This window comes from Bufo bufo, chromosome 5 (genome assembly GCF_905171765.1).
Source record: "Bufo bufo chromosome 5, aBufBuf1.1, whole genome shotgun sequence".
Lineage (NCBI taxonomy): Eukaryota > Metazoa > Chordata > Amphibia > Anura > Bufonidae > Bufo > Bufo bufo.
Window position 1 is genome coordinate 136,625,591 of NC_053393.1, and position 22,094 is coordinate 136,647,684.

General features: G+C 41.9%; 1 protein-coding gene across 4 annotated transcripts in view; it reads left to right on the forward strand.

The window, feature by feature from the left end:
• Nucleotides 1-21,769, forward strand: part of PCMTD1 (protein-L-isoaspartate (D-aspartate) O-methyltransferase domain containing 1) — a 47,180-nt gene extending 25,411 nt beyond the window's left edge. For all 4 annotated transcript variants that reach the window (XM_040432384.1, XM_040432386.1, XM_040432385.1 and 1 more), the window contains 4 exons: nucleotides 7,843-7,945; nucleotides 10,297-10,468; nucleotides 13,784-13,907; nucleotides 20,902-21,769. In XM_040432384.1, the coding sequence (XP_040288318.1) occupies nucleotides 7,843-7,945; nucleotides 10,297-10,468; nucleotides 13,784-13,907; nucleotides 20,902-21,269 (767 nt within the window). In that variant the 3' untranslated portion in view covers nucleotides 21,270-21,769. The remainder of the gene's footprint in view (nucleotides 1-7,842; nucleotides 7,946-10,296; nucleotides 10,469-13,783; nucleotides 13,908-20,901) is intronic.
• The last annotated feature ends 325 nt before the right edge of the window (nucleotides 21,770-22,094 follow it).

The following is a 22,094-nucleotide window of genomic DNA, read 5'->3' on the forward strand; positions in this document are numbered from 1 at the left end:
GTGAGGGATGCATAAACGTGGTATCACTGCAAAATCCAGATAACGCATCATATTTATGCGGTAAAAACTAAATTGTATGGCGAAATTTTTTTTTTTTTTTCCTAATCCAAACCCATTTTGATTTTTTTTTTTTTTTTCAGCTTCCCACTACATCAGGGGTACTCAACAGGCAGACCGAGGTCCAAATCTGGAACTCTGTTACCCGCTGTCCATACCCCTGTGTGTCCCGCATCCAGCTGTATCTGCGTCCTAAGCACGCGGATACAGTTGAATACCGTAGTGAAGCAGGGAGCCAGCAGCTCCCTGCTCCACCATTCCCTGGCCGATGCTCTCTGACCCCAGCAGCGAAGAAATGACGTCATCACGCCTGCTAAGTGAGAAAAGCGCAAGCCCCAGGATGATGTGCTCCATTCATCGGCAGAGTGGGAGCTAGGTAAGTAGTGCGTTGTTTTTTTGTTTTTTTTTATAAATAAAACTATATCGCTATTGATGCACTTAGTGGGCATATCTCCTGTGAGAGGGCACTAAAGGAATATCTAGTATGAGCGGGCACTAAGGGCTTATCTACTGCAAAGGGGTACTAAACTGTCATATCTAGTGTGGGGGACACTAAAGGGGCAGATCTAGTGTAAGGGGCACCGAAGGGACATATCTACTGTGAAGTTGGTACTAAAGGGGCATATCTGGTGTGAGGGGGCTCTAAGGGGGCATATCTACTATTAGTGGAGCTTGCACCACGCTGTGCTTTCAGTGGCTCAGTGCAGCAGGCACGGTGACGTAATTTCATCCCGCCTCCCAGTCCTGAACAACCGATGAATAATGAAGAAGCGGGGAGGACCTGACAGTTGGGTAATGTGGGGTAGATGATTATTTAAACGAGGTAATATGGGGCATCACACCTGAGTTGGGCCACTTAAGGGAACATCATACTGTGGGGGCATTTAAGAGGGCAAGACTCTGTCTGTGTAGCCACTTAAAGGATGCTACTCAGGGAGAATTAAGGGATACATTAATTTGGGGGGGGGACATTTAAGGGGCCATCACTGTGCAGGGAACACTTAACAGACATCCTAGTGGACATGCATTTAGGAGCATCCTACTCTGTGGGGGTACCGAAGGGGCATCATACTGTGTGGGAAGCCACATCAATATTGTAGGTGGCACTAAGGGGACATTTTTATTGTGTTTGGGCACAATTACTGTTGGATGGGATTAGAGGTGTATCGTATTGTAAAAAGAAATTGCTGCAGTGTGTTACATGCCACCGGTATTGTCGTCCTTGCATTTTATTGTGGCTCAGACCTGGACCCGATGACAGACTCAGGTTAATGGACCTTTACAAAAAGTACTCGAGTACCCCTGCATCATGCAATATTAAATTATTCCATTAGAAAGCACAACTTGTCCTGCAAAAAAACCAACCCTCATGGCTGTCAACTGAAAAAATAAATAAAAAAAAAGTTATGACTTCAGGGAGTAAAAAAGTAAAACGCAAAAATGGAAAATCGCTCCATTCTTCAAGGGTTAAATTATACACTGCTTTGTCTTTTATGTCACTTTAGTTTAGTAATGTACCGTATTTTTCGCCCCCTATAAGACGCATCGGCCCATAAGACGCACCTAGTTTTAGAGGACAATAGGGAAAAAAATAAAATTCATTACACCTCTGGTCAGACCCCCAATATTAATCAGACCTCAGCTCACAGCCCCAATGTGAATGACCCCCCAAACAGACCTCATATCAGTCCTCCATGCCTAATATCAGCCCCCAGCCATATGTAATCAGCCCTAAGCCATTATTCAGAAGCCTCAAATCGCAAAATAAACCACTTGCCTCTCCTGCTCCTGGACAACGCCGCTCCTCTCCTCCAGCACGATCCTCTTCATCCTGCCGTCGGCTGCGCTGTGAACTGAAGCGCACAGCGTGAGGTCGGAGAGCGTGTGCACAGCCGAGGACCAGGAAGCGGTGAGTACAGAGCCTTCACCGCTTTCTGGTCCTCCGGTACTAAGGAGCGCTGCCATAACGGAATGGGGCGAAAAATACGGTAAATTGATAATCCGGAGTTTTGCTTCTTTAGTGGTCAAGGAGGCCAAGACATACAGGTGTTATAATCCCTGCCAAATCTTTAAGGGAACCTGTCGGCATGAATGTGCAGTGTAATCTGCAGGCAGCACGTTATAAAGCTGAAGCAGCGGAGCAGATTGACATAGTCTTGTTGGAAAGGATTGTGAAAGTAGTTATACATTTATATTTATGCATAGGCCCCATTCACACAACAATTTTTGGTCCACATCTGATCCTCATTTTTTGCAGATTGGATACAGACTCCTTTCAGTAGGACTGCAAAAGGTGCGGAGAGCACATCACATGCTGTCCGCATCTGTTTTCAGACAAACATAGGCATTGTTACAGTGGGTCCACACAAAAAAAAGGATGCAACACTGACGTCAAACTTTATTTTTTGCAGATCTGCGTTTTGTGGACTGCAAAATACATACATTTGTGTAAATGTATGTATTTATATATGTATGAAGTCAAGGAGGCAGTCCTATCAGTGACTGACAGCTATCTCTGTATGCACAGTCATAGATGGAAGGCTGTCAATCACTGATGGGGGCCGCTGATCGTGGCACCTGTGAGTGAAGCCTTCCGATCGGAGCCCCCTCAGTGAAATAGCGAGTCTCCGATCGGTTGCCATGGCAGCCTGGATGCTTCTGAAGCGAACCAAGCCTGCCATTACGTTCTCTATGCTGAGCTTTGCACGAGGCACAGCTCAGAATGGAGGGAGTAAAAATCCTATTTACCCTAATTGATCTCTATTAGGGTGAATAGGAGAGAGGATCAAAAGATCCCATGAACAAGGCCCCAATGGGGGCTAATAGTTATAAACAAAAAAATATAATAATATATTAAAAGTTTGGATCACCCCACTCCCCTTTCCCAATTTTACATCTAAAAATACATAAACAATAAAAAAATAAACATATTGGGTTTCGCTGCGTCCGTCGTCTGAACTATTAAAATATAAAAAAAAATTCCTATGTGGTGAACGCAGTAACAGATAAAAAAATACACTATTTGCCATTATTTTTATTTTATTTTTATTTTCTTATTTATTTTTTGTCATTTTGACCCCCCCCCCCCCCCCCTAAAATAATAATCTAAAATGTTAAAATGAAAATAGGCTCTGTCTCTAAGGGGGTTAAATAGGTTTCTGATTTATCTTTCCTTTGTGTTCTGCAGATGCTCTGTACGTGACAGAGTTATGACCAGTATAATTGGGTGTATTGGGACTTTTGTGGCTTTTTTTTTTTTTTGCCAGAAAAAATACTAGAATCACAATGGAACTGAAATCAACTGCAAAAGATGTACTCATCAATTTCTGTACTGTAGTCCCATAGTGATGACTGGAGCAGCAGTGTGCATGTTTGACCACTGGCCCATTCATGCGGGGAGCCACAGGACTTCCATTATTTTAATAGGTGGGGGAGCCACAGAACTTCCATTCTCTTAACCCCTTAAGGACTCCGGACGTACCGGTTCGCCCTAAGTTTAAAACTAGATTGCGGCGCTGCGGGCGGTGATCGGAACAGGATGTCCGCTGAAAACATTCAGCGGGCATCCTGTCACAATGGGACATGGTGTCAAATAAACCAGTCCAGCAAAACCTGCCTTCCAAAAACCGTATGGCATTCCTTTCCTTCTGCGCCCCTGCCGTGTGCCCATACAGCAGTTTACGACCACATATGGGGTGTTTCTGTAAACTACAGAATCGGGGCCATAAATATTGAGTTTGGTTTGGCTGTTAACCCTTGCTTTGTAACTGGAAAAAAATTATTAAAATGGAAAATCTGCCAAAAAAGTGAAATTTTGAAATTGTATCTCTATCTTCCATTCATTCTTGTGGAACACCTAAAGGGTTAACGACGTTTGTAAAATCAGTTTTGAATACCTTGATGGGTGTAGTTTATAGAATGGGGTCATTTTTGGGTGGTTTCTGTTATGTAAGCCTCGCAAAGTGACTTCAGGACTGGTCCCTGAAAATTGGGTTTTTGAAAATTTCAGAAAAATTTCAAGATTTGCTTCTAAACTTCTAAGCCTTGTAACATCCCCAAAAAATTAAATATAATTCCCAAAATGATCCAAACATGAAGTAGACATATGGGGAATGTAAAGTAATTATTTTTGGAGGTATTACTATGTTTTATAGAAGTAGAGAAATTGAAACTTGGAAATTTGCAATTTTTTTTTACATACATAGAAATGAATTTTTTTGACTTCATTTTAGCAGTGTCATGAAGTACAATATGTGACAAAAAACAGTCTCAGAATGGCCTGGATAAGGCAAAATGTTTTAAAGTTATCAGCACTTAAAGTGACACTGGTCAGATTTGCAAAAATTGGCCAAGTCCTTAAGGTGAAATAGGGCTGAGTCCTTAAGGGGTTAATAGGTTGGGATGCCACAGAATTTCCATTTTCTTAATAGGTGGGGGAGCCACAGAACTTTCATTCTTGTAATCGTTGGGGAGCCACAGGACTTCTATCCTTGTGATAGGTGGGGGAACCTCAGGACTTCCATTCTCATCATGGGTTTTCCAGCAATCTGACCTCCACAGGTCGTAATAGGGGATACATTTAAAACCTCTTTAGGGCTCATTCACACGACCATAGGCCGCAAACAGCTGCAGAAATCCTGCATTGCGGCGCAGACCCATTGACTTGAATGGGTCCGCAATCCTCAAAATATGCCACGGATTGGAAGCACTACAAAGCGCTTCCCTGGGCTTTCAGGTTCATGCCTCCACACCACAAAAGATAGGACATGTCCTATCTTCTGCCATATATTATGGATTGCGGACCCATTTAAGTCAATGGGTCTGCGCCACAATGCAGGATTCGCATGGCCAGCGTCCGTGCATTGCAGACCGCAATTTCTGGTCTGCAGCACGGCTGGCCTACGGTCATGTGAATGAGCCCTTAAGTCTAGCAGTGGAGTGGAGAGATGCTTTCTAAGGTGCACATGGTTGTGCCCTGCCTGGAACCCCCTCTATGAGCCAGAATGTAAAGCCAAAGTGTTCATGTATTACACTGCGTGCCTGGCGTTAGTATCTTTTGGCAAAATCAACCATTGTCACATTTTAACCTGTTCACGACCGCCTAATAAATAAATATATATATATATATATATATATATATATATATATTTATTTATTATACGTTGCCTGCCAAGTATTTAAATATGGCACCCATTCGCGGGTATCATAAATGCCTGGTGCCTGCTGTTTTAAACGGCAGGCACCTGGGGCTAATGTATGCGATCAACAAAAACACTGAACGCACACATTTAACTCCTCAGATGCCGTGGTCAAATGTGACCACTGCATCTGTGAGGATAAAAACTGGGAGAATGCACTCCTGGCCGCAAACCAGGATTGAGGGAACCAGATCGTGTGTGCGGCAGCCTCGTCCTCCTTGATGATCCGAGGCTGTCGCTTATTAGTTCCTGTGGAGCCTGTGGTAAGGGTTCATATGAACACAGTGAATATTTTCATAGACTCCAATGCTGATCCATTGGCGTCTATGAGAGAAGCAATCTGATGATTGCTTGTTCAAGTTCCCTAGAGGAACTATTAAAAAGTGTAAAAAAAAAAGAAACAAAAAAAAGTTTTTCCAAATATGTAACATTTAAAGTCACCCCCCCCCCTTTACCGAAAATAAAAATGCATCAACAGTACATAAACAAAACTCATAAAACTGCAGCAGAATTTTTTTTTTTTATTCCATCCCATTTGAAATGTCTTTCCTTTGCCCACTACATTTTATGCAACCATAAATGGTGCCATACGGCTGTGTAAATTGAAAAATAAAAAAGTTATGGTTGGGAGTAAAAAACAAAACAAAATGGAAAATCGCCCAGTCATAAAGGGGCCCAAATTTGCAGTCAGAGTACCCATAACTCTAGTGATTCTACTGCACGCGTAAGGCTACTTTCACACCTGCGTTCGGTGCGGATCCGTCTTGTATCTTCACAGACGGATCTGCACCGATAATGCAAACGCTTGTATCCGTTCATAACGGATCCGTTTGTATTAGTCATAAAAAAAAAAGTCTAAGTCAAAACGGATCAGTCTTGACTTGCATTGAAATTCAATAGAGGACGGATCTGTTTTCAATTGCACCATATTGTGTTAGTGAAAACGGATCCGTCCCCATTGACTTACATTGTGTGTCAGGGTGGATCCGTTTGGCTCCCCATCGCCAGGCGGACATCAAAACGCTGCTAGCTGCGTTTTAGTGTCCGCCTCAAAAGCGGAACGGAGACCAAACGCAGCCAAACTGATGCATTCTGAACGGATCCTTATCCATTCAGAATGCAGTGGGGCTGAACTGATCCGTTTTGGGCCGCTTGTGAGAGCCCTGAAACAGATCTCACAGGCGGACCCAGAAACGGCAGTGTGAAAATAGCCTAATTTACCTTAGTTTGGTTTAGTAAAACTGGCAGGAGGCCTGGTGTTGTGCCTGTAATATACGGTAAACCGTACAATACATGGTCTAGTGACAGCTAGAATACTGTGATCACTATTCTGGCATGTGACTGTCATGTGTAAAGGGGTTATTCTGTGTTTAGATATAGGCATTATTTAAAGATTTTAATAATTAGGAGTTGATTTAACACTAAAGATATTCAAGGACTAATGTTCGTATAGTGCTACCTGCTGTTTCTATTGAACAGGCTTTCTGTGCTGATTCCTGCATATTCTTGCTTCTGGTATCATGAGCCTGGTGTTCTGGAGCCACAGTGTCTGCTCTCCTTCTCAAAGAAGATGCTGATCAAGCAATGCCGTCTCACTCGCTTATTATTTCCTCAGCATCTCCAACGAGAATAATAGAAGATATTGCAGCTTCAGTAGCAGCCGACTCACCCCACCAGGGATACTTCCGCACACCTGAAAGAACAGAGAGTGGAAGACTGAGCATGTGTGTCCACCTCGGTATGTTTACTGAAGTGGACACAGAAAGGCTTTTCAATAGAAACAGCTGGTGGCACTATACTAACATCATTACTGGAATATCTCCAGTTATAAAGTGTAAATACAAAAAATGTTTATAATCATTTATGTTATAAAATTCTGCATGAGACAACCCCTATAGAGTACAGTGGTTCCTCAAATTAGAATATTAATTGGTTGCGGAGTGACTATTGTGAGCTCAAAGCATTGTAACGGTAGTCCATAACTCCTTTGGAAAACCAGTAATTGGTTCCAAAGCCCCAAAATGTCATCCCAAAATAAGTAAAGTTTTTAGAAAAATGTAAACAGATGACTGAGACAGATGAAGCAAGTCTATACAAAAAGCTGTAAATCACTTTCTATGGTGAGGGCAGGAGCTTCTTGCATAGTACATACATGTACCCGGTTTAAAAAAAATGAAGCCACCACTCACCTGGTGTCTAAAGGAGCAGTTCATCCTGACTCAGACGGGGCAGTACAGGACATGTAGTACCACAGAGGATCTTCTAGACAACTAATAAAGGTGTTTCACCAATGAAATTACCATGTTTATTGATTCGATCTGGGTCTGGGACATTGTACGTTGAGTCTAATTTCAACCTACGATAGTCGAGGGAAGACCATTGTATGTTGAAAATATTGTTTCCTGAAGCCATTGCATCTTGAGGGATCACTATATTTACAACTGCTTAGGAGTTTATCCGAGCTGTGACATGGCTGCTCCACTCGATGAAGGGGGTAAAGAATCCAGACTGTTTTTAGACGTGGTCATATTTTATTTTACCGTGTTCTGGTCTTAATCTGTGTTAACCTGCTTTTTTTATGTCGTAGGTCCATTTGGCATTAACCATGGGGTTGAGTTGCATTCTGATGTGGTGGAATATGCCAAGGAAAAATTGGAGGCTTTCATTAAGTATAGTGATAGCTTTGACAAGTGAGTTCTGACTAATTTAATCTGTATTCTCTGGCCTAACATACAGTTGCAAGAAAAAGTATGTGAACCCTTTGGAATTATATGGATTTCTGCACAAATTGGTCATAAAATGTAATCTGATCTTCATCTAAGTCACAACAATAGACAATCACAGTCTGCTTAAACTAATAACACACAAATAATTAAATGTTACCATGTTTTTATTGAACACTCCATGTAAACATTCACAGTGCAGGTGGAAAAAGTATGTGAACCCTTGGATTTAATAACTGGTTGAATCTCCTTTTGGCAGCAATAACTTCAACCAAACGTTTCCTGTAGTTGCAGATCAGACGTGCACAACGGCCAGGAGTAATTCTTGACCATTCCTCTTCACAGAACTGTTTCAGTTCAGCAATATTCTTGGGATGTCTGGTGTGAATCGCTTTCTTTGAGGTCATGCCACAGCATCTCAATCGGTTGAGGTCAGGACTCACTGGGCCACTCCAGAAGGCGTATTTTCTTCTGTTTAAGCCATTCTGTTGTTGATTTAAGTCTATGCTTTAGGTCGTTGTCTGTAACACCCATCTTCTGTTGAGCTTCAGCTGGTGGACAGATGGCCTTAAGTTCTCCTGCAAAATGTCTTGATAAACTTGGGAATTCATTTTTCCTTCGATGATAGCAATCCGTCCAGGCCCTGATGCAGCAAAGCAGCCCCAAACCATGATACCCCCACCACCATACTTCACAGTTGGGATGAGGTTTTGATGTTGGTGTGCTGTGCCTCTTTTTCTCCATGCATAGTGTTGTGTGTTTCTTCCAAACAACTCAACTTTGGTTTCATCTGTCCACAGAATATTTTGCCAGTACTGCTGTGGAACATCCAGGGGTTCTTGTGCAAACTGTAAATGTGCAGCAATGTTTTTTTTGGACAGCAGTGGCTTCCTCTCTGGTATCCTCCCATGAAATCCATTCTTGTTTAGTGTTTTATGTATCGTAGATTCGCTAACAGAGATGTTAGCATATGCCAGAGACTTTTGTAAGTCTTTAGCTGTCACTCTAGGATTCTTCTTCACCTCATTGAGCAGTCTGCGCTGTGCTCTTGCAGTCATCTTTACAGGACGGCTGAACTTTCTCTATTTATAGACAATTTGTCTTACCGTGGACTGATGAACAGCAAGGCTTTTGGAGATACTTTTATAACCCTTTCCAGCTTTATGCAAGTCAACAATTCTTAATCGTAGGTCTTCTGAGAGCTCTTTTGTGGGAGGCATCATTCACATCAGGCAATGCTTCTTGTGAAAAGCAAACCCAGAACTGGTGTGTGTTTTTTATAGGGCAGCTGTAACCAACACCTCCAATCTCATCTCATTGATTGGACTCCAGTTGGCTGACACCTCACTCCAATTAGCTCTTGGAGATGTCATTCGTCTAGGGGTTCACATACGTTTTCCACCTGCACTGTGATGTGGTGTTCAATAAAAACATGGTAACATTTAAGTCTTTGTGTGTTATTAGTTTAAGCAGACTGTGATTGTCTATTGTTGTGACTTAGATGAAGATCAGATCACATTTTATGACCAATTTGTGCAGAAATCCATATAGATCCAAAGGGTTCACATACTTTTTCTTGCAACTGTATCTGAGAAACTGTAGCAGCTATTGGAACGATTGAGGCTGTTCACAAGAGAATGAAGCTGCATGCCAAGCAGTGGTTATAAGGCTATGGTCACCTCTGCGTCATGGTTTTCAAAAGGAAACCATGACAAAGTTAAGATATGTCACACGACTTATGCCAACGGTGACCATTGACCTAGAATAGGATCCACCTGTCGAATACCTCACCGTTCTTTTTTTTCTTTTTTTACTTGTCCTGTAGTTACAGTATGTGAAAGTATATGCACTTGATCACTGCAGCCAATCACCGGCCTCTGAAATGATGCTAGCATGTATGACACAATAACCCTGAGGCCTGTGATTGGCTGCAGCGGTCACATGAAAGGACAAGTAAACAGAGGCTGTTGGGGGTTTGAATAGGTGAAATTTTTTCTCATTTTATCAACTTTTGAGCAATACCTTTTTTAAAGTGATTCCACAAATATGTGACTAATGTATTTCTGTGTTGGATGTAGGCAAGGTAAAAGAAAGACTACATCTTTTATACAAGTCACTATTTTTGGTTGTATTGATCCATCACAGCATAGCATATGTTTGTTTTGCCTACTGCCACAGCTCCTAGTATAAATCCCATAACATAAGGCGTCTGGCTATAAGCCGTCACTACTGATCACCGTGCAGGGCAATTTACTGCATTGACCAACCAAGTCTACCTGAATGCTGTACGTGTTGATTTGTTACATTTTGGATTTCAGATTTGAATTTTGCGAGCCTAATTTCGTTGTTGGAAATTGTTTGGAGATAGCATCAGACAGTCCACAATATGATCGGATTTATTGTGGTGCTGGTGTCCAGAAAGACCATGAAAATTACATGAAAATTTTGTTGAAAGTTGGAGGAATTTTAGTCATGCCTATTGAAGACCAGGTGATACCTTGTTTTTTTTTACCTTTTTATTTTAATTTTAATGGGTTTCCAGGCTCCAAATATTGATGACCGATCCTCAGGATAAGATAGGCCATCAATATCAGATCATTGGGAGTCCAACACCTGGCACCCACGCCCCTGCAGCTGCCTGAACCAGAAATACCCTTTTTGAACAGAGCTGGGAGACAAGTGTAGTGGCCATGCCGGGTTAAATGAATGGGAGTTGCGCTGCAGTAAAGTGGCATGGCGACAACACAGCTGTGCTTCTGGTTCAAAATGGTGGTTCTGGCAGCTGCATCGAACAGCCGGTCAGTGGGGTGACGGGTGATCTGGTATTAAGGATAGGTCATCAATATCTGGACCCCGGTAAACCACTTTAATATATTCTGGTATATTGTTGTGTCTATATTAAAGGGAACTTGTCCCCTGGATTTTGTGTATAGAGCTGAGGACATGGGTTGCTAGACGGCCACTAGCACATCCGCAATACCCAGTCCCCATAGCTCTTGTTAAAAAAAAAAAAAAAAAAAAAAGATTTGATACATATGCAAATTAACCTGAGATGAGTCAGGGACAGGACTCATCTCAGGTTAATTTTGCAACTTTTTGGACTTAAAAAAAATAAAATAAAATATGGGTGAGAAAGTGGGCATGGTTAGCGATGTTAATGAGTTTCACTCCAGATTCATCACTGAGACTTTTTTATAAAGTTGCAATCTCACTCCAGTAGGAGGGAGGAGTAGAAAAACTGGAGCAGCTTTTCTAGACAAAAGTGTTGGGTTTAATGATGAGATAAATTTATCAAACAACGTGACATTTTATAAATGTGGCACAAAATAAAATCATGATAAATTCACCCACTGCCTATATTTTTTTCAAGATGCAGTTTAGTTTAATTAAGCATAGGTTCACCATTTTACCCAAGATTTTCAGGTAAGGGTTCACACCCCGCTGTACGGCTCATTGCAGGGAATGGTTCTGTCCCAGTGTAGATATATATGAATACCATTCTCGGGTAATCAAATGTATAGCCCAACAGAGGGCTAAGCATGGTGTGAACCAACAGTGACTGATTTAGTGTCGTTTAATGGTGAACCAGACCATGCACACCTGTAGTTACGTCCTTTGCGATCAGAACGCTACACGCAGGTGAACCCCCCACTTTAGGAAACCTGTCACCAGATAAGATGCTTAGAAATTGTGCTGTCGCAGCTGCTGAATGGCGCTCTACTCCAGTTTGACTTGCGTGCCATATGCTAGTTATGATGCTTCCCTGCCTGAGTGGTGCTGACCACAACCATGTTCTACCTTTCACATACAGTGCGGGAATATTCACTAGGTGCCCAAGCACCTGCTACAGCATAGTACTAGGAGGGTGGTCTATAGAATCTCAATGAAATAGTGATTCAGTCACTTTAAATTTTTCTGTTGCACATTTAGCTGTAGGTAAGTCAGTGGAAGCAGGTATAAAATGAGGAAAAGTCATTGACCATACTACAATATCCAGGTCCGTAGGTAAGCTGTAATAGTATCTTTCCATCCAGATCATTGTCACTTCATTAGCTAACTCCTTGGCCTGACCATCCGGTAATGTAGTATAATGTAGTATAGCAGCTTATATGGGTCGTGTCTCAGCCCTTAGACCTGTAGTGTGCTCATGTGGAGTGTGTATTCACATTATAAACCATGGCTGCCAAGAATGCAGGTGCTGAGATTTGGGATGAGCAGAAGGCAGATCCGCTGGCCACCTTGTGCTGGTAAAACTGTACTACATTTCTATGGTAAGTGAGATCTTCTGTAATGTTTTCAGACCAAATGTTGTCGGCCAAACTGGAGAATAACATGACATGTATCCTCCTGAATACAGACCCATTCTCTATACTGATGTACCCATAGTTTTCTATTGTGCAAAGGTGTGACAGAAGCGTCGCCTTTTGACAGATGTGTTTATGGCCAAATATATTGGTGCTAATAGGACTAAAATTTATAGTAAATGTTTTAAATAAAGCAAGTCAGTGGCTGTGTATTTTTGTTTGCCTAAATCCAATAAATAAAAAAAAATCTTTCACTTGTCAGGGGGATTTTTAACCATCCCCTTTTTAGGGCATATTTATTTATTTTCAAACCACTGCCACCCTATCACTTACATACCATTGACTTAAGTGGAGGAGAAAGAGGGCTTAAAATACATGGGGGAGGGATCATTTATTAGGACCGGCGATTTAGACTTCGGTTTGAAAAACCCCTTGTGCTAGCGGTGGATCTACCGAAGTTATGTAGAGGCGCATCCACCGCCCGTCTAAATGTAAGCCAGCTTCCTTACAGGCATATAACATGATGAATGAGATGGGCCTGTCAGCCCGTTCCCTTCCCTGCCCACACCATGCCCCCTTTTTTAGACCTGGTGTCAGTGGGGGAAAGTCGTAGATTGCGGTGCAAATAACCTATCTGCACCAGATATACACCAGAAATTGTACATGGCGTATATACCTGATAGTAAATAACCCCCATGGTTTCTAATAATGGCTTCTTTAAAAGGGTTTTCTGAGACTTCACTACTGATGACCTATCCTCTGGATAGGTCATCAGTATCAGATCAGTGGGGGTCCGACACAAAGGATCCCTGGCGATCAGCTGTTTGAGAAGGCAGCGGTGCTAACAGCAGTTATGCACTAATAAGCATGATGTCACATGGCCTTGACTAAGCGGAGAGAAGGGCTTGCAACTACTCCTAGCGCCGGTGTCTTCTTAAACAGCTGATCGGCGGAGGTCCCATGGTTTAGACTCCCACCGATCAGATACTGAGGATAGGTCATCAGTAGTAAAAGTCTCAGAAAAAAACCTTTAAATATACAACATGTGAACATAAAGGGCATCTGTCAGCAGATTTGTACCCATGAAACTGGATAACCTGTTAAATGTGCGCTTGGCAGCTGAAGGCATCTGTCCTGGCCCCATGTTCATGTGTGTCTGCTTTGCTGAGAAAAATTATGTTTTAATATATGCAAATGAGCTTATAGGAGCAATGGGGGCGTTGCCTTTGCTCCTAGAGGCTCGGCTTTCTGTGCACTTTGACAGTGTAAACGTGATCGCTCCTGCCTGGCCCTGTCAATCAAAGTGGAGAGAGCATGGCAGTTGCAGAGAAAGCTGTGTCTCTAGGATTAATGGCAACACCCTCATTGCTCCTAGAGCAGGTGCCCTTGCCTCGTTTTTCATTCTTTTAAATCCTGATGATTCGGGATCACCACAATATATTTGTACAACCATTGTAATGCTTTTGTCTAACTATTAACATGCTTGGTTTCAACTCTTTAGCTTACACAGATCCAGAGAACAGGACAGAATACATGGGAAAGTAAGAACATTTTAGCTGTTTCTTTTGCCCCCTTGATGCAACCTAGTAAGAATGACAATCACAAATCTGAAACTGTGAAATTGCGTAAGTATTAACTTATTTTACTTTGACATAAATAATTTTAAAGGGCATCTGTCACCACATACCAGTAGGTAAAACGATCGGCCACTCTAGTTCTAAGTCAGTGATATCTGTGGCATGTCCTTATGCATCAGCAGTCCAGAGAAAATAGGCTTTTTATGATATGCAAATTACCCACTAGGTACAATGAGAGCGGTATGTTCTACCCAGAGGCTCCGCTCCCTGTCTGCTATGCTGCGCTGGCCAAGAAGTAAAAACATATTCACTCTGGCCTATTAAGTCGGATAGTAGCACATTTTGTGCAAACACTGTACAGGAATGGAGCACCCAGCGCCGGCCATTTTAGCTACTAGTATGTGGTGACAAATTGCCTTTAATTTTCGCTGTAATGTTGAGTGTACCTTTGGCTATGAAAGACAACAAACGACAACAAAGAAAAGCTCAGCTGAGCAGTTCCCACAAAACCCTCTTAAGGGTCCATTCACACGTCCGTTTTTTATTTCCTGATCTGTTCCGTTTTTTGCGGAACAGATCTGGACCCATTCATTTTCAATGGGTCCTGGAAACAAACGGACAACACAATGTGTCCGTTTCCGTTGTTCCGTTCCACATGTCCGTTTAAATATAAAACATGTCCTATTCTTTTCCGCAAAATTCGGATCCTGGTACAATACAAAGTCAATGGATCCGCAAAAAACGGAAGACATTCGGATGTCATTACGTATGTCATCCGTTTTATGCGGATTCCGTTCCTGGAAATTACTTTTTAATTATTTTTTTTTCAAAGAAATCCAAACAACTTTATTTGCTTATTGAAATTTATACATGTTTCAGTTTTTTGCGGATCCGCAAAAAACGGATGACATACGGAAACATTTTCAGGAACAACGGATCCGCAAAAAACGGACCGAAAATCAGGATATAGAAAAATACTGACGTGTGAATGTAGCCTAAAGGAGTTCTCCGAGACTTTATAACTGATGACTTATCCTCAGGATAGAGGTCTGACACCCAGGACCCCTGCAAATCAGCTGTTCGAGAAGGCAGCGACGCTCACAGTAGCGCCACAGCCTTCTCTCAGCTTTTCCTAGGCCAGTGTTGACACGTTCATCAGTCTTGTGGCCTAGGAGCCACTCAGCCCCTTTGAAGCGAATAAGCCTGAGTGCAATACCAAGCACAGCTGCTATACAATGTACGGTGCTGTGCTTGGTAAGCTGCGATAAGGCCACGGCGCTCACAGGAGCGCTGGTTCAAACAGCTGATCGGTTGGACACCCACCAGATACCGATGACCTATCTTGAGAATAGATCATCAGTTATAAAGTCTTGGTAAACGACTTTATATTTCTACTTGGTAGACTTTGCTACAAAAAAAAAATTTGATGTAGAGTCTGTAGAACGGTGTGCGTTATATACATGTCACAATTATTGTCATGTGCCCCAATCACTGTACATAAAATTTATTTTACTTCAACCCCTCCTCAAAAGCCCTCTATTCTTTTCCCCCACTACTCATGTTTATTAACCAGTCATAATGCATAGATTTCAATATAGGTAGAAGGAGACTTGTATTACTTTACTTCCTTCCTGTTGATGTCAGCTGCAGGAGCAGAAAATATAGAGCTATAGCTAAAATAGTTTGAATATCCTACCCAAATGGTGAGTTGCAAGCTGCATGTGTCCTGTGATTACAGCAGCCTCAGCACTGATCTCACTTGTGTGTAAGAGTATACAGGAGGGAGGAGGAGTGTGAGCCTAGCATGTGCTTAGAAACAGCGATATGACCAGGTCCGCTGTATCTTTAACATGACGAGCAATGATAACTTTGTGTTAGAGACTGTTTGTGATTCACAAACACAAATGGGGAAGGCTCTGTGGAGCCACAGTGCTTGAGAATCTGAGAGCACTAAAACGTTTTTATTCCCATATACACTTACTATACTACATTATATGCACCTCAGCCCCCAGTGCTTAAACACCCTGAAAGACCAGGCCACTTTTTACACTTCTGACCTACACTACTTTCACCGTTTATTGCTCGGTCATGCAACTTACCACCCAAATGAATTTTACCTCCTTTTCTTCTCACTAATAGAGCTTTCATTTGGTGGTATTTCATTGCTGCTGACATTTTTACTTTTTTTGTTATTAATTGAAATTTAACGATTTTTTTGCAAAAAAATGACATTTTTCACTTTCAGTTGTAAAATTTTGCAAAAAAAACTACATCCATATATAAATTTTGCTCTAAATTTTTTGTTCTCCATGTCTTTGATAAAAAAAAAATGTTTGGGTAAAAAAAAAATGCTTTGGGTAAAAGTTATAGCATTTACAAACTATGGTACAAAAATGTGAATTTCCGCTTTTTGAGCACCTGTCATGTTTCCTGAGGTTCTACAATGGCCAGACGGTACAAACACCCCACAAATGACCCCATTTCGGAAAGTACACACCCTAAGGTATTCGCTGATGGGCATAGTGAGTTCATAGAACTTTTTTTATTTTTTGTCACAAGTTAGCGGAAAATGATGATTTTTTTTTTTTTTTTTTTTTTTTCTTACAAAGTCTCATATTCCACTAACTTGTGACAAAAAATAAAAACTTCTATGAACTCACTATGCCCATCACGAAATACCTTGGGGTCTCTTCTTTCCAAAATGGGGTCACTTGTGGGGTAGTTATACTGCCCTGGCATTCTAGGGGCCCAAATGTGTGGTAAGGAGTTTGAAATCAAATTCTGTAAAAAATGACCTGTGAAATCCGAAAGGTGCTCTTTGGAATATGGGCCCCTTTGCCCACCTAGGCTGCAAAAAAGTGTCACACATCTGGTATCTCCGTACTCGGGAGAAGTTGAGGAATGTGTTTTGGGGTGTCTTTTTACATATACCCATGCTGGGTGAGATAAATATCTTGGTCAAATGCCAACTTTGTATAAAAAAATGGGAAAAGTTGTCTTTTGCCAAGATATTTCTCTCACCCAGCATGGGTATATGTAAAATGACACCCCAAAACACATTCCCCAACTTCTCCTGAGTACGGAGATACCACATGTGTGACACTTTTTTGCAGCCTAGGTGGGCAAAGGGGCCCATATTCCAAAGAGCACCTTTCGGATTTCACTGGTCATTTTTTACAGAATTTGATTTCAAACTCCTTACCACACATTTGGGCCCCTAGAATGCCAGGGCAGTATAACTACCCCACAAGTGACCCCATTTTGGAAAGAAGAGACCCCAAGGTATTCGCTGATGGGCATAGTGAGTTCATGGAAGTTTTTATTTTTTGTCACAAGTTAGTGGAATATGAGACTTTGTATGAAAAAATAAAAAAATAAAAATCAGCATTTTCCACTAACTTGTGACAAAAAATAAAAATTTCTAGGAACTCGCCATGCCCCTCACGGAATACCTTGGGGTGTCTTCTTTCAAAAATGGGGTCACTTGTGGGGTAGTTATACTGCCCTGGCATTTTCCAGGGGCCCTAATGTGTGGTAAGTAGGTAAATGACCTGTGAAATCCTAAAGGTGCTCTTTGGAATGTGGGCCCCTTTGCCCACCTAGGCTGCAAAAAAGTGTCGCACATGTGGTATCGCCGTATTCAGGAGAAGTTGGGGGAATGTGTTTTGGGGTGTCATTTTACATATACCCATGCTGGGTGAGAGAAATATCTTGGCAAAAGACAACTTTTCCCATTTTTTTATACAAAGTTGGCATTTGACCAAGATATTTCTCTCACCCAGCATGGGTATATGTAAAATGACACCCCAAAACACATTCCCCAACTTCTCCTGAGTACGGCGATACCAGATGTGTGACACTTTTTTGCAGCCTAGATGCGCAAAGGTGCCGAAAGTCCTTTTAGGAGGGCATTTTTAGACATTTGGATACCAGACTTCTTCTCACGCTTTGGGGCCCCTAGAATGCCAGGGCAGTATAAATACCCCACATGTGACCCCATTTTGGAAAGAAGACACCCAAGGTATTCAATGAGGGGCATGGCGAGTTCATAGAAATTTTTTTTTTTTGGCACAAGTTAGCGGAAATTGATATTTTTAATTTTTTTCTCACAAAGTCTCCCGTTCCGCTAACTTGGGACAAAAATTTCAATCTTTCATGGACTCAATATGCCCCTCACGGAATACCTGGGGGTGTCTTCTTTCCGAAATGGGGTCACATGTGGGGTATTTATACTGCCCTGGTATTCTAGGGGCCCTAAAGCGTGAGAAGAAGTCTGGAATATAAATGTCTAAAAAAAATTACGCATTTGGATTCCGTGAGGGGTATGGTGAGTTCATGTGAGATTTTATTTTTTGACACAAGTTAGTGGAATATGAGACTTTGTAAGAAAAAATAATAATAATTCCGCTAACTTGGGCCAAAAAAATGTCTGAATGAAGCCTTACAGGGGGGTGATCAATGACAGGGGGGGGTGATCAATGACAGGGGGGGTGATCAATGACAGGGGGGTGATCAGGGAGTCTATATGGGGTGATCACCACAGTCATTGATCATGCCCCTGTAAGGCTTCATTCAGACGTCCGTATGCGTTTTGCAGATCCGATCCATCTATCAGTGGATCCGTAAAAATCATGCGGACGTCTGAATGGAGCTTTACAGGGGGGTAATCAATGACAGGGGTGTAATCAATGACAGGGGGGTGATCAGGGAGTCTATATGGGGTGATAACCACAGTCATTGATCATGCCCCTGTAAGGTTTCATTCAGACGTCCGGATGCGTTTTGCGGATCCGATCCATCTATCAGTGCATCCGTAAAAATCATGCGGACATCTGAATGGAGCTTTACAGGGGGGTAATCAATGACAGGGGGGTGATCAGGGAGTCTATATGGGGTGATAACCACAGTCATTGATCATGCCCCTGTAAGGCTTCATTCAGACGTCCGGATGCGTTTTGCGGATCCGATCCATCTATCAGTGGATCCGTAAAAATCATGCGGACGTCTTATGGAGCTTTACAGGGAGTTGATCAATGACAGGGGGGTGATCAGGGAGTCTATATGGGGTGATCAGGGGTTAATAAGTGACGGGGGGGGGGGTTGTAGTGTAGTGTAGTGGTGCTTGGTGGGACTTTACTGAGCTACCTGTGTCCTCTGGTGGTCGATCCAAACAAAGGGGACCACCAGAGGACCAGGTAGCAGGTATATTAGACGCTGTTATCAAAACAGCGTCTAATATACCTGTTAGGGGTTAAAAAAAAACACATCTCCAGCCTGCCAGCGAACGATCGCCGCTGGCAGGCTGGAGATCAACTCTCTTACCTTCCGTTCCTGTGAGCGCACGCGCCTGTGTGCGCGCGTTCACAGGAAATCTCGCGTCTCGCGAGATGACGCATATATGCGTGACTGTGCGCAGGGCTGCCACCTCCGGAACGCGATCCTGCGTTAGGCGGTCCGGAGGTGGTTAATATTCTTCACTACCTAATTATTACAACACAGATTTTAAAGATGTTTTCCAGGCTTCTGATGTTGATGACCTATCCTCAGGATAGGTCATCAGTATCCATTCAGTGAGGGTTCGACACTCTGCACCCCCACTCAGCTGCTATCTGTAGCCTCTGGCACTGAAACTAGCACTTTTAATGGAACAGGACGCGCAACTCCTATCAAAATGTTGTAGTCATACTGAGTCACTGCAGTTAAAGGGGTATTCACCTCTCAGACAATGGGAGCATATCACTAGGATATGTCACCATTGTCTGATAGGTGCGGGTCCCACCTCAGGGACCCACACCTATAATGAGAACGGAGCGGGGAGAGCTGTGGCTGGAGGACCCCGGATTTCCCGGGGTTCATCCACCACCAAGTGCTGCTCACGCTGCTCCCATAGAAGTGAATGGGAGCGCGCCGCGCACGATCGGCCCCTGCTCCCATTCATTTCTATGGGGCAGACGAAAATAGCCGAGCCAGCTCTCGGCTATTTTCAGCGGCCCCATAGAAATGAATGCAGGGCGGCTGCGCATGGGCATTTCATTTCCCCGCTCCGTTCTCATTGTAGGTGCTGGTCCCAGCGGTGGAACCCTCACCTATCAGACAATGTATATCATGGTAAAACCCCTTTAAGTGAAGTGAAGAATCCATTCGCTCATCTCTACTGCTCACATATATTTGTCCTGTATGACATATATGTGCAGCAATATGCTACAAGTTGAAATCTGTTCTTTTCAAGCATCTTAACAAACGCTTAAAAAATTATAAAGCATTCCCATTAGGCCATAGAGAATAAACTTTAAAGTCTATGTACCGTACATCTTTTTTTTTTTTTTTTTTTTTTTTTTATTGCATTGCACTCATTTTGAGCTAAAAATAATTTTTTCAATTGGTCTTTATTAAAAATTCTGAGCCTCTTTCTCTGTACAGCCTTGAGATTCTCTAGTAGCAGGCTTTGTATTTTTATGGTGGGGCAATGGGGGCTGAGCTGACAGATCCTGATCTCTGACCTAGTAAACACTCATTATAGCTCAATTCTTATATTGCTAATTAGAATGTGGCTTAAATAAGTGTTTATAACCTTTTAGTAATTTAGAGATGAGGCTTAATTTATAAGTGAAAGTACGAATCTCACAGCTCGACGGTTAACCCTTTGTGACAGAACGTCTGAATATTTTTAATAAAGACCAGTTGAAAAAATGATTTGTAGCCCAAAACGAGTAAAATGCAATAATTAAAAAAAATTGCCTCAGAAGTTGTACATAGCCTTTAAGAAAAAGCTTTATAATACAACTTGCTGAACTATAAGGCAAATAAAAAAAATAAAACGCAACTACAGTTCCCATTAGTATATATGTAATGATTGGTACCTCAGATTGTGCTTGAACTTCTTTCCAGGAGAAGGAGAGAGCTGCCTCAGTCACAGTGAATCCTGATCTGTTAAGGCCGCAGCAAAGAGTCTGCAGTGTGAAAAATTGCCCTGTAACTGCGTATTGTAACCAGAGATGTTTACAACTGATAATGACTTCCATTTAATATATTTTTCTTCTAGCTGCCTGTACTGTAAGGAGCCTACAGGACCTAGCTCGTATCTATATTCGGCGCACACTTAGGAACTGCATAAACGATGAGATGCAGGCCAAAGGAATTCCTCCGAAAGCCGCTCCAAAGCGGAAAAGGCGACGGTGCCGTAGACGCCGCATAAACACCTATGTCTTTGTAGGAAATCAGCTAATTCCTCAAGCCTTAGATAGTGATGAGGAGGAAAAAATTGATGAGGACAGCAAAGAAGAAGAAAAGGATCACAGTGAAGCTTTGAAAGCTGAGGAGCCTCCACAGAACCTTCTTCGCGAGAGAATTCTGTGCTTACCTCTCCCCGAATCTTTAAAAGCATACTTGACCTATTACAGAGAGAAATGATGATGCACTTGAATACAAAACTTTTATTGCCTGCTGATGTTTCATTTTTTTTTTTTCCTTTTGAAAATGTAGCATTTGTTAATAAAGGATTTGGTAGTTATATCTTCCAGCAAGAGATCCAGTGGACACCTAAACAATCTTATCTCCATTCATTGATTTAGTTCCTTTTTTACAAGCTCTATATTTTCTGTACATTTTAAGATAAACTGTACACAGATTTTTAACTGTAACCAGTTATGGCTTTGTAGTATCACTTGTTCTCTGGGGGAAAGCATTCTTTAGCAGCCCCTAATTTATACACAGGGCATAGCACACTGGAGAAAGATCCGAATGGTCTTCAAAGCCATTTCAGTCATTGCATACACACAAGTCCCAGTGGAACATTCCATTCTGATTGTTTCCTTTTCTTAGTCTTTTCTTTTATATATGCCAGCTGAACAGTGTGACAAGTGCAATAGTTTAGGAAAGGTAACTTTTTGTAAATGCCACAAGTTTTGTGATTTTCTAAGAAAAAAAAAATGGAAGTGTCAAATATGAAAATTATGTTGCATTTAGAAAAAAAATGTTGCTTGTTACAATCCTCTTTAAAGTAATCAATCCTATATGTTTTCTATACTCTTGATGTGTTTTAATGTGTTCTGTGTTGGCCATCCACCAAGAACCATTGATGACAAATTACAAACTGATTCATTACTTTTCTGAAATTAAAAGCCAGTAACAAATGTGTTCCAAAGAAGGTTTGTTTTCATCATGTTTAGAAAGAACAAGGGTTTTAGTAGAGAAGCACTTATATAAGACTATTTCATCCAGCTCTCAAATCCGCTG